Source organism: Centruroides vittatus, unplaced genomic scaffold (assembly GCF_030686945.1).
Source record: "Centruroides vittatus isolate TY-2023 unplaced genomic scaffold, ASM3068694v2 contig_954, whole genome shotgun sequence".
NCBI lineage: Eukaryota > Metazoa > Arthropoda > Arachnida > Scorpiones > Buthidae > Centruroides > Centruroides vittatus.
In genome coordinates, this window is record NW_027122633.1 from 642,427 (window position 1) to 661,746 (window position 19,320).

At 29.2% G+C, this 19,320-nt stretch overlaps 1 protein-coding gene across 2 annotated transcripts in view; it reads right to left on the bottom strand.

Moving 5' to 3' along the window:
- The window catches only part of me31B (ATP-dependent RNA helicase me31b), a 70,536-nt gene that overhangs the window by 13,829 nt on the left and 37,387 nt on the right, over positions 1–19,320 (bottom strand). For both annotated transcript variants that reach the window (XM_067282342.1, XM_067282343.1), the window contains exons 5-9: positions 17,692–17,835; positions 16,006–16,100; positions 9,260–9,382; positions 7,256–7,384; positions 3,338–3,518 (exon numbers count right to left, since the gene is read on the bottom strand). In XM_067282342.1, the coding sequence (XP_067138443.1) occupies positions 3,338–3,518; positions 7,256–7,384; positions 9,260–9,382; positions 16,006–16,100; positions 17,692–17,835 (672 nt within the window). The remainder of the gene's footprint in view (positions 1–3,337; positions 3,519–7,255; positions 7,385–9,259; positions 9,383–16,005; positions 16,101–17,691; positions 17,836–19,320) is intronic.

The following is a 19,320-nucleotide window of genomic DNA, read 5'->3' on the forward strand; positions in this document are numbered from 1 at the left end:
TCTTTTGTAGGAATTCAATTTGTGATGAAATTGTGAAAAAAAAATTTCATTTCCATATATCATCATCTTGATATATGGCTGATACAAACTTCAAAATAATTGATAATGCATAAACAATTTAGTTTTGTTTTTTTTTTATTGTACTAATAAAAAAGTCTTATACCAGGGTTGTCCAACCCTTTTCCTAATGGGCCAAATTAGAAATATGGGTATATTCAGCAGGCCACAAAAGATACTTTATGTGAGACCATGGATTTTAGCAGGAAAATTTTGTAAATGAAAGGAAACTCGTTTTTTCCTACTGAAATTATTGTAAACATCCTCCTTCAATTATCAACAATTAGGTGGGAAAGTTGACACTTAGCTGTCAAGAACTGCAAGTCACCGTCAACAATGGACTGCTTTCCCACACTAATGCTAAAAAAGCCCACACACCCAGAAGCTTGGCGCGCGTCAGCACACGGAAGTATTTCTATACTTGTGCCCATCGATCTCCTTGCAAAAGGACTGCCTTGGATCTCATCGGAGAGGACACGACCGCTATACTCCTGTTATCCCATCTCACATCCAGAGGTATTTTGTTAGAATTCTGTGAATTCTCTCCCCCTGGCAATGGCATTAGGCTTAGCTCATAGCCGTCCCATTTTGAACTTGTAAAACCATGCATTAATCCTATGTTAACCACATTTAATCTAGTAGCATAGCCTTGTAACCAATTTTGTTAGTTAATCAATAAATGTTTTATTTGTTAAAACCTGTCTTTGTCAATTTAAGGACACCTGTTCACTTACCGATGCACTCCCAACTTGTTTTTGTCCCCCTAGCCATCTGAAGCGACATCGAGATCGGGTTTTACCAACCTGTGCAGTGTAAGTGGTCGGGAAAGTTTAACCCCTGAAGCTTATATCACACTTTATATAAATATATGCTTACGAAAAAATTCAAAATGTGAATATCAAATTTTAATAAATATACATTATTACAAAAATACTGTATTATTGACAGTAAAAAAATAAATTATACTCACACAAAATAAATATAAATTCAATGCAATTTTTGACATTGCCTTCCTTTTATAATATTGTCAATATCTGCTTTTATGGTACTAGTTAGTATTAATTCTAAAAATCTTAGTTAAATGGGAATCTCTCAACTTATTTCTTTCAGCAGTTTTGATGTTTTTCATGCACAAAAAAAATTGTTCACAACAGTATGTACTACCCCACATGCCTAATAGTTCTCTAGATCAGTGGTCTCCAAAGTGGGGTATGCAAAGCAATACTTGGGATATGCCAAGTTTCCCTTCAAAATACTGTAATTCTAACTCAAAATGTAAATTTGTAATTTAATTTAAATTTATGTATATTGTTTAAAATAAATAAATAAATAAATAATTTGATTTTTGACTACGCATACAGAATATTATATTATATTTATACATATTATACTATATCAGGCATGGGCAAATGCAGCTCTTTTTTGAGTTACGTGCGGCTCTTGCTGAAAGTGTTAATTTCTGTTTTTTATTATTATTTTTACAATTTCATTTTTATAATTTTGTGAAAATACATTTATTAAAAAAATTCAATATTTGTTTTATATTATATTTACATTATATAAAAAAAATCGCACGCTTTACCATACTATCCGCCACGACAGTACAGAACTGCAGCTCCCATGCATTTTGCAAAACCTAAATTTCGGCTCCCACTAAACTCTTGCTTGCCCACCCCTGTACTATATTATAGTGAAGAAAATACAACTTAATTATTTTCATCTTAGGGGTACACGATGAAAAAAGTTTGGAGATCACTGCTCTAGATAAAACAGTTTTCTAACACCAATTATGTCATTATGACATCAAAGTGTATCCAGTGAAGCGAGAATAAGTTTTATGACATACTTTAGCAAAATAAATGAAAATATACCTAAAAAAAATTTAGGCTGCAGTGAGCTAAATAAAAATAGTAAGAGGCCGCAGTGTTGCTTGGATATCCCTGTCAAACTATCTGTTGTTTTCTTTTTTTAATTCAATTCCTCTCAAGGAATACTAAGAACCAGCTTTGAAGCATACTGAATAAAACTCACTGACTTAGAATTTCAAAATCATCTTCCTGATTTCATAAGTAGTATTCAAAGTTTCTCACACAAAACACAGCAAAACAGTAATAAGTATAGCCAGTAATAATTACATAAACTGCAAATTATAACCTTTGTTAAAATACAAATTTTGTTATAATCATTCCAAAAATAAGCAAACAAAATTAATAATAAAAAGTCAAATAAAATTTCTTTTTAAAATTTCAAGAAGAAATAATATTTATTTCTTCTTGAATTGTTATTCAATAAAAATCAAATATTTACTAAAAAACAAACTATTTAAACTAATTTTACTTTAATCTTGGTATAATTCTGATTTTTTTTAAAGACTTTTTAAATAGCAAATTAAGACAAATGGTATGTCTTAAAATTAAACATTAACAATTTAAATAATTTAGAACCATCTGGAAGAAAAGAATTGGCACGAAGCAAGGCCTGAACCCACAACCTCCACTTGCCATTTCCATTTGTGCCACCTGGCAGTTCTTCTTTTCTTCTAGATGATTCTAAATTAATAATTTATTTAAATTATATGGAGTAATTATTAACTTAGATAAGAAATGGCACCTAACATCTACCTCTAGTAGCAAATTACTTAGTATTTATTATTAAAAATAGTGGATTTATAGCCCGAGTATTTAAGGCGATTGTTTGGCTAAGTATTTATAACAACTTATGGTATCAGCTGCATAATAACGTACAAAATAATTTTAGATTAAATTCACTAAAGAATAAAAAGAGTGCTACCATATAAATCTTATATTCTCAAATTTTTAATCTGAAACAACAATAGCCATCATTTTATCAAATTTTTCAGTTATTTGAAATAGCATTGGTCTATATTACTTTGGATAATTGGGGATCTACTGTATTTAACGCAAAGTGTATTGTAGTTTTAACAACAGATGACTTAACAAATTTTCCCTTAGTTATTTGTAATCATAAATTGAGAAAAACCAAACTATGTATTTTTAAACAGATTTGGAACGGTATTATACATTAACTTAAAGAACAAAAATGAACAATCTCATTCTAATTCTTGTTTCAAAAACAACAGCATTTATTTACCGGTTTCTTTCAAATAAGCACTTACTAATGAAAAAAAGTATTTTTACATGACAATATGATATTTTAATATTCCATTGTTTTTGAACTTTTCATTAAATATGACAACATAAAAAGTATACCAAAATTAGTTTCAATTGCAATAAAATGAAAGTTTAAAAATTTAAATTACCTGAACAAACAAGATTTCGGCATAACCCAGCACGGAAGTCATGGAAGACACGATTACGGTGCTGTTGAGACATTTTAGCATGAATATAATAACAAGAATAGCCAAGTTCTGTTATTTTCTTTGCCAGCAATTCCACTCTTTGAGTTGAGTTACAAAAAATAATAGATTGGTTTATTTGCAGCTGAAAAATATTTAAACTTTTTAAATATTTGGTTACAGTAAGGCACATTCTACACAATCACATTTTTAAAAAATGTTTCTATTAACAATTAATTAGGTCTACACTCTTATATTCAGTCTAAATTTTAATTATTACATCTTTTTTATAAACATAATGCTACAATCATTTCATATAAAAATTTTAATGAAATATAAGATGTTTGAATAAAACAAGTATCTTCAAATGCAACAACACACACATTTTAATTAGGAAAAAAAAAATTTACATCAATTACACTCTTAAACATTGTCATTTGTAAAACAACTGAAGTTGTGATCGTGCTTTATTCAAAACACAAATAGTGCACCCTGCAGGTTGACAACATTCACACTCATTCAGCCTGTAACAGATCAATGATCACATATTCCAACATTCCTATTGAAATGTTGCTGATAGCCAATTATTGTAGTTTCAGCTCCTCAATGATATGTGGTTGACTTGCATACACTTTGCTTTTAGGGTACTCACACAAGTAGTCACAAAGAAAATAATTCAGGTAATCAAGAAACATCATCATTCCTAGATATGAAATTTACTGAAAAAAAAAAAATGAACAACTTGCATGGAAATTGTCAATGAATGCAAAGTATGTCATCCTGCTGTAATCAAAATGGCCTCTTTTGCTAATTTTGTGTATCATGTGGGCATACTTGCAAGATGTTACTGTAGTTTGTTCTTTCTGATCCTCAAAAAAAGGGGGGAACCAATTATTCCCAGTGACACCACACAATACTTACTTTCTGGTGTGTATCAGCAATTGATGGACAATATGACCGCTAAGGATAGTTTGTTTAATAACAAAACTGCTAAGATAAAAAGGTGCCTTGTTAGGCATCTATAATGAATGTAAGGAAGCATGATCATCCAAAATCTTAGTCAAAACAACAATAATAATGTATTTGCTGTTCATAATCACTAACTGATTAACTGTAACACAGTTCAAAATATTTTGAGATGACATCTGCACTGATGACAAAGTTCAAGTCCCAGCATGCATAGAATTTTGTGACATCGGTTAGTGATTATGATTTCTAGTTTTACATTTTCTATTGTTGTGTTCAACAATCCTAGGCCTACCCATTTAACGCACTTCCTATAGCTTCAAAATTCTTCACTCAAACCCGATTGCATATTAGATCCTCAGGATCATGCCTCCCAAGATTAAAATGACACAGATACTCTCTTCTAGCAGCTGCGGCACAATCATTTTTATAAAATGCCTTAACAATAACTGTACATTGAGATTCACTCCAAGATCCATTTTCCTGCAAATGTCATAGTTTTGTTAAACAGATGGCACTCAATAGGTGTTGCCAATACAATGAGAGATTCCCCATAGAAAATCAAATTAAAATAGATAAAGATCATAATCTTAAAATGATATAAATATTCTAAATTAAATTATTAACATTGATCGTTTAAAGCACAAAAACGACCTAAGTAATTCTTTAACTCAGTTGCACATGCATCTGACAGGTTTATAACTTCATTTCTAAAAAATTCACATAAAATTAGCAGCAGTTAGACAATGGGCTTTGCAGCAGTTCTCAACTAATGTATTCTGAAATACCTCCTAAACCTAAACATGGTGATTTTCAATTTTATAGCCATCTGGATTTGTACATGCCAGATTCAGTGAGACTAAATTAGCAATTATTTAAAAAATTGTTAAGTATGATTCTTTTATCAAATATATTTTTGGGTACAACTAGTTTATATGTTAGTCTAGTAATATATTCTTCCTCTGAATGAACATTATTGACTCGTGTGTAAAATTTGGATAACTTTCTGAATTCAATTTTTTAATACATATACCTGCTTTTATAATGGTTATGTAAACTAATCAGATTTCTATACTCTGTTATTTCAAAATTATTTTTATAAATTTCCTGTTATGCTTAATTTTTATATTAGCTTTCTGAATTATCTCGCATATGAAATCCATATAATCCAGTGAAGAAGATACCATTAATCATATCATTATCATGGTCTATTTTCATCACATCTAATCTAAACTTCAAAAAATTATGAAGTGAAAGAACTAAATTTGTGAATCTCATTACATACCAAAAATATTTATAAAAAATTATATTAGTTTAATACCAAAAATCTAAAGAAATTTACAAGAGATTTAATAATAATTTACATTATAATTTTTGAGAACAGATTAGATATCATATTTACAGTCCATTTCAAAATTATAAACACACCCAACATTTTTCAGTTAAAAAAAAACTAACTATAGTAATGTATTTATTACATCAGTATGTTGTTCACATCATCAATTTAAATATTTTCTGAAATTTTAAAGCAATCTGACAATCGCAAAAAAAAAAATCATCATAGATTTTAAATTTTTGGGTGTTTCAAAAGTATAAACACAGGTGCATAAAATGCACCTGTGTTTATACTGTTTTTTTTATTAATTATTGGTTTAATTAGTTGTCACCAGAGGAGAGTATCACTCATTATTAAAACTGTGGTGCCAATCTTAAATGGTTTTTGTGGTTTAAAACAATGCCTTGTGGAAAAACACTAACAGAACTGGAAATATGTGAAATTTACCAACTAAAAGGATCAGGACAATCTCTAAGACAAATTTTAGCAGCTATAAATCAATCTACTATATGAAGATGCATGCATAATCATAAAAATGCCAAATTTACAAAAATGACTGCCAAACTGAAATTAACACAATTGCACAAAACAGCTAGATTAAAATGGGCCAAAGACAAGATGACATGGAAAGAGGAGTGGAAACAAATAGTCTTTTCAGATAAAAAAAAATGGAATTTGAATGAACCTGATGGTTATAGTCACTACTAACATGATTTGAGGAAGAACAACAGTCAGAATGAGCAGACAGCAAGGTGCAGGACCTGTAATGGTGTGGGCAGAATTTGGTTGGGGAGGTAAAACAGATATTGTATTTATAGATAGTAGAATGAATTCAGAAAAGTATAAGAACTGCTGTATCAAAATTTAATAACTTTTGGATTACTTATTGGGGGAGAAAACTGGCAATTCCAACAGGATAATGCTGCCATTCATACATTAAAGTCAACTAAAAATTGGTTTGCTGGAAAAAAAAATAATGTAATTGATTGGTTATCACGGACCCGATATGAACCCAATAGAGAATGTTTGGGGCATTATGAGTCATCTTGTTTATGACCAAAACAGACAATATAATACTGTAAATGAACTGAAATTAGCTATCATGGGTTGTTGGAAAAATATTAAACAAGAACTTCAAAAACTAGTAAAATGTATGCCTGATAGAGTATTTGAACTAATTAAATCAAATGGTGGACCTACAAAATACTGAAACATCATAAATCGTTTTTTTGTGCACATGTATTTATACTTTTGAAACAATCAAAAATTGAAAATATCTGTGATAATTTTTTTTGTAATTGTCAGATTGCTCTAAAAATTTCAGAAAACGTTTAAATTGATGTTGTAAACAATATATTACTATAATAAATACATTACAATTGTTAATGTTTTTGTTATTGAAAAAAGTTGGGTGTGTTTATAATTTTGAAACAGACTGTAGATATAAAATTTACAAATACAAAGCAAAAAAAAAAAAAAAAAATTTAAAGTTTAAGTATTAAGAATAATTATCTATTGGTAAGTAACTCTTAAATTTAGTTAATACAATATTTAGCTGAATAATAGATAAAAATACTTACTTTAGAAAAAAGTGTATTTAAACAATGAACTTTTTGTCTTTCTTGAACAAATGCATAATATTGTGTAACTCCTTTTAATGTTAATTCATCCATTAAATTTATTTCATATGGCTCATTAAGATGTTTTCTCTATAAAAATTAATTTATAATTAGTATTAATGAATTTTATAATTCATTTAGTACTTTTTTGAACTATATTAACTTAAAGTAGTAGTTATAAAGTATGATTAAGTATTGAATTTTATGCTGAGATACAATTTTTAGATTGTAAGTTATGCATGTAAATGCATCTAAAACAATGTTCTATAGCTAATACAAAATACAACAGAAATGTTAAAAGAATTCAAGAAAACTTATTGTTTAAGCTGCTATGCTAACAAAAATTTTATTGTAAGAGCATTTGAAGAAATCATAACATCTAATTTTTTGAAATATTCTGATTAATTTCAAAATATATCCATTTTATAAAATTAAAATTGGAATGTTAGAAAAACTTAAAATTTAAATACTGTACTTTCTCATTACTATGATAAAAATATTTATCATCTTATTTATATAAATATTTTTAATAACCAAATAAGAATACTATGCTGCAACCTTATCGGTCAAAATTAGAATTTACTGTCAATAACAATAAATTAGATTCTAATAATATATATTAGCATCTTCATTTTGTATATTTAATAGAATATACAGTGGGTGATCAGTTAACGAACATAATCCATTCCAAGACTTTGTTCGCTATCTGAATTGTTCATTAAACGATTATCGATTTACTATAGGTTTTTAGTGGAATTTAATTAATTCGTTCTCGAGACCCCAAAAATAAAAAAATATATACTTTCTTACTATGTATATTTATATGTAATAATAAATATATATATACACACACACACAGTCTTGCATTGTTATGTCATGTTTTTTCCATTTGAGGGAATTAATAGCATTGTAATTGTAAAGATCCTTAAGCCTATTAGCCTCAACCTGGTTTGGATGCCATTCTAAGACCACTGTTCTGACATCCTCCCACTTCTTCAAAAGATGTTTAATAGCAGATATCGGTATTAACCCTCTTTTTCAGAAGAAAACGTCTCGCCGAGTTTCTCAGTGTTCTTCATTCAAGAGTTCTTTGTGTTCTTCTGTCGTCAGATCAGTTTCCATTATGAGCTCTTCAATGTTCTTTATTTCTCACATTTGATTCTTGTTACTCCTTTAGCTGCTTGAGTCTTCTTGATTATACAGTAGCTTTCTTAAACAAGATTGAACTGCAGCCTACTGTAGACCTGTTCAAGCCATACTGCCCAGCAACATTAAACATCTTCTGCCCACTCTCTACCTTTGCTATTATACTCTCGCCTTTTGAAAATAAAAACCAATGCAAAACTTAACGAGTGCCTGCCCGACAGTCTCACGAATACTATAAAAGAATTGTTTCTGTCAGAAAAATAAAAGGCTGCAATTACAAGGGAGAGTTTCAAAGTTCAGAGGAATACTATCCGATCGTATATACCGGGTTGAGCATCGATGTTGATGTCTCCTACAATCCGAAAAGTTTCAAATTGTTGCCTGAAGACAAGGGAAGACCAATCAGTATTCATTATTTTACGTTGCTGCTTCTTGTGTTTGTTCTGTGATCACAGGTTAGTTATCCGATCATGTGTTCATTGTCCGAACATAAAAATCTTTCGCAAAAGTGTTTGTTATCCGATCACCCACTGTATTAAAAATTTGACACTTATCTTCAAGATTAATTTAATCCATCATATGTATAAAAGATATAGATATTACACAATGACAGATTCTAATAATTCTATAATTCTTATCACTAAGATTTGATCTTATGAACTTTTTTCTGTTCACCTCCATTAAGATAAGTGGACATTTAAGAACAGTCCATATTTAGAAACAGCAAAATAGGTTTTGTTACCAAGTATTAGAAAAATTCCATGTATCAAAATATTTCCTATATTACTGAATATTTATAGATATAAAAAAAGTACTTACCATGAATTGTTCTACAGTTAAAGGGAATGTGGCTGAATATAGAAGAATTTGACGTTCTTTGGGTAAATAGCTTATGACTTTGTCCAACATGCCTTTAAAATCTTGAGAAAGTAATTTGTCAGCCTAACAAAAAAAAATTTATAATCAACTATTTGATAAATTACTTATTCAAAAACAAAAAAATTATTAGGAGTAATAACATTTATTTGGTTTACTTTAACATACTTGTATATCAATTTTATTTAAACACTGATTTGCTAGTTCTATAATTTCTTGAAGCCCCTAGATTATTTGTTTTAATTATACCTCTTTTAAATTGACTATCTGTATTTTAAATTGCAATCAGAAGCTCATCAATAACTCAGTAAGATTATCTATGTAAAGACTTGTAAAGGATTTTTAGTCCTCAACCTTTTTGAAAACTGTCAAGACGACATGTGTACACACTTATTTGCTCTACAATTTATATGGCCACATTTTTGTCAAGCCATCCCAAACTCACCTCCATCCACAAAACTTCAAACAAACATCAAATATACTACAGATAAGAAAAGTTTTTAACATGGATATTCTATTACTTTTATTTCAAGTTTATTCTAGCATTATTATTATTGAATTGTTTCCTACAAGGCATACCAAACCAATGTCACAGCATACTTACATAGACAAACAAAACATTTTCTGTATCCAAGAATATTAGGATTGAGATTGAAGATTCTGATTGAGATTTTTAGTATGGCAGCTTTCTATAGTGCAAGTTTATGAAGCCCTATGTTTCATGACTTTTGTATAATTTTATTTATTTATTTATAGCATCTCCAACAAAAGATACTTTACAAAACCATTTCTACTGAAAAGTGGTTAAATCAGTCTCAGTGACAATTAAGACATGCAACTCAATAATTTTAATGCTAGTAGGCTATAAACTAATTTCACTGCTATAAACTGAATTTTCATAATCAAAATCATTACACATTTAAAATCAAAATCTCTTATATGTAAATAAAACATGTGTCTAACATTTAAAATGTTAGAAAGTAATGCTGATTTCAATAGATGAACTAAGAGCATCAGTGCATGTATAGATCATTTTGTAAAAAAGCTGGTTTTAGTGTACAGCATTCAGAAAAACCAGTGCCAGCATAAGATGCCTGTTGAGTCTAAACAGTCACTCTGTCACATTTCCTACCAGTGCAACAATATGGCTGCTTGATGTTACCAATTTCATTATGAAGAACATGAATTATTTTTTTTACTTCTGGATGAAGAATTGTCAATTAAAAATTGCATGAATGTGCGAGATCCCAGGCTATAATTCTTTAAATTCCCAAAATATTCATTTTGTTAAAATTTTATTTCGTAAATTATTTGTTCAAAAATATTCATTTTGAGAGAGAAGCAACAAAGAAGTCACCAGATCTTGACAAAGGTAACACTTCCTAGAGAGATGACATACAGAGAAGTAGAGAGAAAATTTAGGATTAGATATTTTGTTGTTCCATCCAATTTTATCTTTATTAGTCATGTATTGACCCAGAGAAAGCATGGAAAGATAAAGATATAAAAGGACCATCAAAAAGTCAACTAGGTCGACTAATTCTATTCAAGTAAAAATCTATTGTACTAACAAACTATTGTAATTGGGAGAGAAATGAGTCTCCTCCAATTACAATATACAGTTTGGTGATCATCCTCCAGTCTAGTTCAGCTGACAAGTCCCAGTCCAGTCGTTACTCAACCATTCCAACTGCCATGAAAGTTGTTTGTCAACCTAATAACCACCACCCAGCAGGAAATAGAAGGCTAATAGAAATAGAGAAGAAATACAGAACTTTTGATTCAAGAGAAATAGTTGGCCTGAAGACATCACCCTTATTATTAAAGGTAATCTACGTGTGACCTAATGTAAACTCACTCTCACAAGGGCAATAGAAGTTTCTTGTTAAGATAGTGTTGAAGTAGAGATTCAATAAAGACACCTGACAACAAAATGGCATGCTTACATGAATTAGAATTTATTTTGTATAATCATAAAAAATATATATATACATACATACATATACAGCTGTCAGTAAACATAGTTTGTTTTAGAATAATTTTGACATTTAGTGCATCATTTCTGGGTTTCCCCATCTCTTACTTCCCTCCTCCATCTGCCCAAGTCTCACATACAACATTCACTCTCACTTGTTGAAAAACACATGTGAAAAATCATTTGAACCAGTTTCCTATATCTTCAAATCAATGATATAGTCAAAGTCCTGACTGACAGGGAACACACTAGCTGATGTCACAAATGTTATAAATATTGTTTTATAATACTTTTGAGTAGCAACAAAACTTAATAAGAGTTACTTCTTTTGACATTTTGAAGGCATGCACTACTCATTTGTAATTCTTTGAAGTTAACAAAACTTCACTGTGCAGAGATTTTCTAATTGTAAAGGTTTTGGTGTTTCTGTGCAAGAATGTTGGGAGACGATGCAGACTTATCCAAATTTTCAACAGTCTTCAAAACTTGATATATTAGAATGTATATATTTTTATAACATCTACTTGTTACAAAGAAAGCATGGTGTAAAACAATGACTTGGTCTCTATTATAATCACTACTATGGTGTTTATGATTTGATATGAATTTTCAAATTGGATCACCATATAATTTGCTTTGCAACACTAAACTAATAAATTAACAATTTTTTTTTAAATAAAAAAATTAAGGAATGCTTAAATTAAAACATGTTTTAAATTTTACACGTTATCGTAGGATGGCACACAAACTCAATGTAGTATGTTGATTAATAGAAGCTGACAACATGATTGATCAACTTTTAGCATGGGGTGCTAATTAACACTTTGTAGTCCAAAAATTCAAAATTTATTTATAACAACAATATACATTTTTCTTCTTGAAAAATTATTTGAGAGAAGCACCAGTTTTCAAAATGAAGATAATTGTTATAAGTTAAAGTTTTAGTTTCACTATTATTATTATAATTATTAAAAATGCAATACTATTTTAAAATATTTTGACATTAATAATTCTTTTATAATAAATTATGAAAAATAAAGGAAAATGCTTATAAAATTATAATAAAATTTCTATTTACCTATTTAATGGAAAAGTCAAAAAAAATTTTTTAATTGTTTTTTTAAATTTGCAAAATTTTCTATGCAAAGAACAAGTGAATATTTCATCTTAATTTGAGCTGACAAGAAATTTCACCCATTGAATAGCAATGAAGAGAATTTTGAAATAAATTTTTTAAAGCTCCATTTTGGTTTTCTGTAAAAATCAAAAATAAGGTTCCATACTGCAAGCATGTAACTAAGTAGGCAGCAATGTAACAAGTAGGGATTGCAATCCAGCAGTTTTCAATCCAGCTGGATCCAACATGGACGTATTTTTGGTGCAATAAAGTGTTATCTATCCATCAATTTATGTTTAAAAAAAAACAAAAAAACATCATTTTAAAATACTCACAAAACTTATTATTTAGACTGGTCACTATAAATCAGTAAAAGTTCTTACACATTTAGGTAGTAAACTTAACTTTGATTCGGTTTAACACTTCGGATAGAGATAATCAACTTTATACAGTAGAGCATCGATTATCCGACCCCCGATCAACCGTAACCTCGGTTAACTGACCGTGTTCTAGTCCGCAAATTCAAATGTCCGCGAGTGATGTGGCGGTACAACATTTGGCTGTCTTGGCTACTTTAATATTATTTTTGTTAAATTTTTGCGTGTTTTAGCTGACAACACTGGCTTGACCATGAAAGGGAAGCCAGTATTTAAATGAGGCTTAATTTTATTTAACAACGCTATCCTATTGCTGTTTTTAAAACGTGTGTGAGATTTAGTGGCAAAAAAACAAGTGTCGGCTGTGAAGCAAAAGAAAATTTTGGACTTCTTTTTCTAATGTATAGGCCTACTTTATGTAAAATATGCAACCTGAATGTGTGTATATATATATATATATATATATATATATAATAAGCGACGATTATTATTATTTTAAAAAAAAATTTTTGTTAGGCTTAACATCGATGAAAATTTAATGCAAAGTAAGTTAAGTAGCGATATACTAATATTGTATTTTTTCATACTTTTCGGTTATCTGACCAACCCCAGTCCCCAATTGAGTCGGATAATCGATGCTCTACTATAATTATAATCTAACTAAACATTTAATGTAATCTATAAGTTAAATAATAGCAAACGTAATTCTACTAATTAACTTATATTAATATACTATAATAATGTAAGAACAGATAATCACTGGCGAAGTGGCTATCAGTCTTACCAGTTTTCTTATATAGGCTCTACACATCAGCCTGTAGTTATTTATAACTAATTTAATTATTAGTATTAGTAAAGTAGTGAGTAAGTAATTAGTAGTAATCTAGTGGTTAGTTAGTTATTATCACAATCATGAATCACATACATTCATATCATCATATATCTAAGATACTGATACTCATTAATTTAACTACAGTAGAGCGTCAAAAATCGGAATAAATTGGGGACTGGGGTTGTTTCGATTAGTCATTTGTTCCGATTACCCATTATGTACGAAAAAATACATTAACCTGTCCGATGTTCAAATTTTTCTCCACTGCGTGTCGCTTCGTGTTGAATTTTTCTCCGTTGCGTGTCGCTTCACGTTGAATTTTCGTCAATTTTAAGCCTAACGAAAATTTTTATAATAATAATCGAGGCTATCGTATCGTTAAAAATTATTTCTGCATTTTGTACAAACAAAATAAATATATTGAAGAATATAAAAACATGAAAATTATACTTTAGAAGTAAATCTAGTATCAAAAACGTTCGATTCAGATGACACAGTCCGACTGAAAATCGTTCCGATTAACGGCATTCCGATTAACGACTCTCTACTGTATTTAACTAACTAGGTAGTCTCAGTTTCCCACTAATTTTCACAATAAAATTGCCTAGCCCAGCCCACTAACCACTTATAAAATAAAAGTTAAAAACTCTTACTTAATTGAATTAGAGTAAAAGTCATAAAATATTAGTCTTGTCTTGAATAAAGTATTTTAAAAGGATTAAATAAAATTAAACAAATCACTTCTGTTATTTTTTTGACTTTTCTGGAAGTAGGATCTCAAGAAAAAAAATGGTATTGATGGAGTTGTCTCCCAACCTACTTCTTAATGAATTGCATATATATCCCGCTGCAGAGAAGGTCCTTTCTGCCTCTATGCTAATTGGTTTCAGGGTAATCAAATAATCATAAATCGGTCCGTCAAATGATTCATTGACGTCACAACCGATTGTAAATTAAAATTATGCACCAAGACTAGGAAAGGAGTTACTTATTTTATTTAGCACAAAGACACTTTATTTAGTGAGAGCGGAAAGTCAACTGGCAATTAGATCAGCAGAGGTAAAAGGGCGGACAGTGTGGTATAGAGAGGTGGTGTAGCACGTGCCACACTGAATGGCAACACCACTCTCGCCGCCGAGCGATAGTGCACGTAGCAAAGCGGCAACACCAACAATGTAGACTTTTGTGCCATTATTTAGAAAGTTAATTGAGTATTTGCGGATCTGCAGTGCTGGATCCAGCAGGCCAAAGAATGCATTGGATCCAGCTGGATTGCTGGATGAAGGATCCAGCAATTGCAATCCCTAGTAACAAGTAACTGAACAAAGTAAATAATGTTTCAATTTCACTTTTAAAACAAGATCCACACATTTTGGCAAATTTTCCTATTAAAATATGTAGGCAAAGACATTACTACATTTTTTTGCAGCTACTGCCATTTTTTTTTCAACTGCAAATTTCCCTAGAACTTCTTTCATTTCCTCTGAACCTCATTTATGTGACTAGATGTATTCCACACCCTGATCATTGTTATTTTATAGGAAATGAGCAGATGACAATCTTATCAATTTATAAATTGCATTAAATGGCAGTTTCAGAAAACACAGGCAAGCAAAACTTCAATTAACACTTATTTTTCAGAATAGTTTTGTATTTTTAAGCTAGCAACACATATTCAGTAAATAGTAATTCTTTCGTCAGATACACACTGTCAAGCTATTTGCTGAATTTTAAAGCCAGATTTCTCTAAATTTAACAAATGTAGACTACTTGAAGAAAATTTGAATTTTATGAAAAACTATTAGAATTTGACAAATTGTGAATATTGTGAACCACCATCTTTTCTCAGTTTAACATAATGCTGTCTTTTTATAATGAAAATCATTACCAATAATTTTTATGATAAATGACGTTTGATAAAAAAAATTTATGTATCATTTTTTTAAATTGATTATTCCATCACCAGAGGAAAGATTTTAATATTTTAAGGTTGTTTAACTTTTTACATTTTGAGGCAGACGACTAGCCTCTAAACAAAGGTCAATTCCATTTGGAAGACTTAATTCCTCATGTGTGTGAAAAAAGACATTATAAATTGTCTATCATACAAAATTTATTTTTAAAAATTTTCTAAGTTAAACTTAAAATGACATATATAATTCATTACATTAAATAACAATTTGGCTCAGAGCTCTATCTTCCAATATTTTTTAAAATCATTAGCTACAGTGTAAAATTTAATTATTTTAAAAATAAGAAATTTTATATTAAACTAATGGTGCATCTTAGAATCAAAGAAATAATTTAATATTAATTTTTTCAAAATTTCTACTCAAACTTAATTTCTAAAAACATGTATTATTATATTTCTAACTAGTATTTTCTTACCTCATCAAGAACCAGAATGTTACATTTGTCCATATGAGCAACATTCTTTTCCATTAAGTCTAAAATCCTTCCTGGTGTTGCAATGATTATATGTACTGAAATGAATTTATAAAAACCTTTTATTAGAAAAAAAAAAACTATTTTAGCTACTAATATTTACTTTCTTAAAATTAAAATGTAATAATTCACTATGTATTCCCCTGCTAATAATAAACCAATATTTTTCTAATGTTAAAAGGATTGAGGTTTCATGGTATTTGTGAGAAGTTGTCTGTTAATCATTTTGTAACTCCAATTTCTTAATATTAATATCTTTAAAATATTTTATAAATTACTTTTATTCTATATATAAAAAAATTTATTTACAAGATTTTGTTGTTTGAATTCCACTAAATTTAAATTGTTTTTCTATTAATACACACACACACGCCATTTAGAAATAATGTCAAACATTTATCCACCATTATTCCAATGTTTTATGTAGGAACTGTTAGGTTATATATTATTAAAAATAATGCAAAAAGTTGCATATCAGGCAATTTGTAATCTAATAGTAATTAAATCATATAGAGATACAATTACTATATGAACTCATTAAATAATAAAAAATAAATTGACACTAGGAAAACCTATTAACCATGTGAACAGTTATTGAACAAAAGCATTAAAAAGCAAATTACACAAATCTTTAGCTATTACAATGTGTGAATGTTTGTCATTTGATCAAAATGCATGTTTTTATGCATTTGATGGAACATTAAACAAGGGGAAAAAAAGTAAAACAAATTCATGAATCAATTGGTCATAACTTTGTCTCAGCTGTTAAATTACCATGGCAACTGTAATCTGCCTCTGAAATGTCTTGTCAAAAAACTATGAAAAGTCTATGGAAAAATCAGTACATTCTACTTCATTTACAAATGACTTTCACACTGATTTTTAAGTTGTCCTCACATTAAATTGATCAAAATAATATGCAACATGTTCAAGTTTGAACAAATTTAATGTACTTTTGCTGGACAAAATTCAGAAAAAATTATAAAATATGAATACCTTTCACATAGAACACCAGACAGAAATCATATGAAGTATCAGAATTGATATTTTACATCAAATATTTCTATGCAAAAAAAAAAACTCTCAATTCTTCCAAGACTTCAATAACAAATTCAGAAGTCAGTAATTTTTTTTGAAAACTGACTTTTCAAAATTTCAAGGTGGTGCATAAACCTTTAAGGACCACAGAATATGTTTGCATTGCAAGTAGATATTCTTCCCTCTGTTTGTACAATTATTATTGAACATTCTTTACATTCTGTTTTGAAAAACTACAATTTATATTTGACACTGCTTATGTATTTTTGCTATAAAATAAATTATACTGTTTGTCTTGTTTCCTAGAAAGATTAAATAATTTCCCCTTTCTATACAAAATCCAAATTCAATTTGAATGAAAAAAGACGGCAATATCAGCAGTCAGTCTGATTTTTTTAAACAATCAAGTTTATGTAAGATTAAACTAAAAAATAGAAATCTTAAGTTAAACCTTTTGATATTTTTATAATTATTGTTCATAATGTGTATTAAGTAAATTCAATACTAAATAAATTATATATAAACTCAATACTACTAAAATACATTAAACAAAAACTTAATTGATTAAAACTAATGAATTAATATAGTTACCATTCCCATAAATACGCATAATGTCATCCTTCAAATTTGTACCTCCAGTTGTCACCATGACTCTAGCATCAATATGTTTTGCTAATTCAATGCAAATCTGACTTGTCTGAAGTGCTAGTTCCCTAGTGGGAACAATTACAAGAGCTGAAAATAAAAATTAATCTAGTTTTAGTGTTATACTCACACCAAGTAATAGTAGTAGTAAAAGATTATACTGAACTACTATTACTAGAAGATTCTATTACTATTATTTTTACTAAAAATTAATCTTTTAAAAAAAAGTGTTTAATTTATTATTTATCATGTCTAAAGTCAAAATCATTCATTGATCTTTGAAAGTCCCAATTTAAAAAGTCATTGATTTGGAAATCTCCAATCTGAAATAATACTTCCAGTATTTGATGGAGTGAGCCAATATGAAATAAATTCAATTCATGACACATTAATAACCTTTAAACAACACCAATTTTAAAAATATATCCTTTACTGTAAAAAATCCCAGTATATCAACAATCTTGAAGTTTACTGTAATTTTTCTACCTAAATCTAAAACTTACAAATGGTTAATCAATACAAGTACAAACAAAAACTCAACAGTTGACGTTTTTATGTTCATGAACCTCTTGGATATATAGTGGTGTAGCAGCATACAGTCCTTCCAACAATAATAGAACATACAGCTTTTTCCTAGAAATTATTTTCATGTAACCTACTATAAAATGTACTAGAAAATTTTATTAAAGTTATTGACAATTACTGCACAAGTTCAGAGAAAAATGATTAATAAATGAGCTAGATACTATTAGCAAAAATAGAATGTCCAACATTAACAGAACAAATTAACTTGTGATATTTTTAAATTAAAATTAGTAGTTGATTTTTGCTACCATTTTTGGAAACAAGCTGAAAAATACGATTAGACATTGAATTAATCAAAGATTGCAGTCGTTCTTATGGAATATTTTTCCATGCTTCAATGAGAGCAGCGTTTCTTGTATTGTTTTCCACTGCTATACATTTGAAAAACCAAGTCACTCCAAAGATTATCAATTATGTTTAAATCTGCACTGAGGGGTGGCCAGTCCAAAAGTCTGATGTGCTTGCTCTGAAAAAAGAACAACATTGATTCTGATACATGGAAGCTTGCGCATTATCCTTCATAAATTCAAAGTCCTGTCCAGCAATTTTCTGTTCGTAAGTTTGGAGCTGCTTTCAGACAAGCTCCTGATAAGTTTCAGAGTTGTTTCAACCTTCAATAAACATTAGACCTGTCTTTCCATTTCATCCAATTCCCGCCCAAGTCATGAGTGTACCACCACCAGCTACTCTCAAGAGTACTGCTTTTGATCTAGTCTTTTGTCTGCCCAATAATACTTACAGGGTTCCTATGCACCTGGAAAGTCAGAGAAAATCAGTGAAGGTCAGATTTTAATTAGTGTTCAGAAAAAGTCATGGAATTTGTTAAAAATTGTCAAAAAGTCAGGGGGGGGGGTAAATCAGGGAATTTGTTTCCTTGGCTGCTCTGTTGAGTTTTTGCTGACAATATGTTTGACTAAGTATAGCCATCTACAGGGAGCAAGAAGTAATGTGGTGAAATACAACTTATGAAAAGAGATGCAGAATATTTTC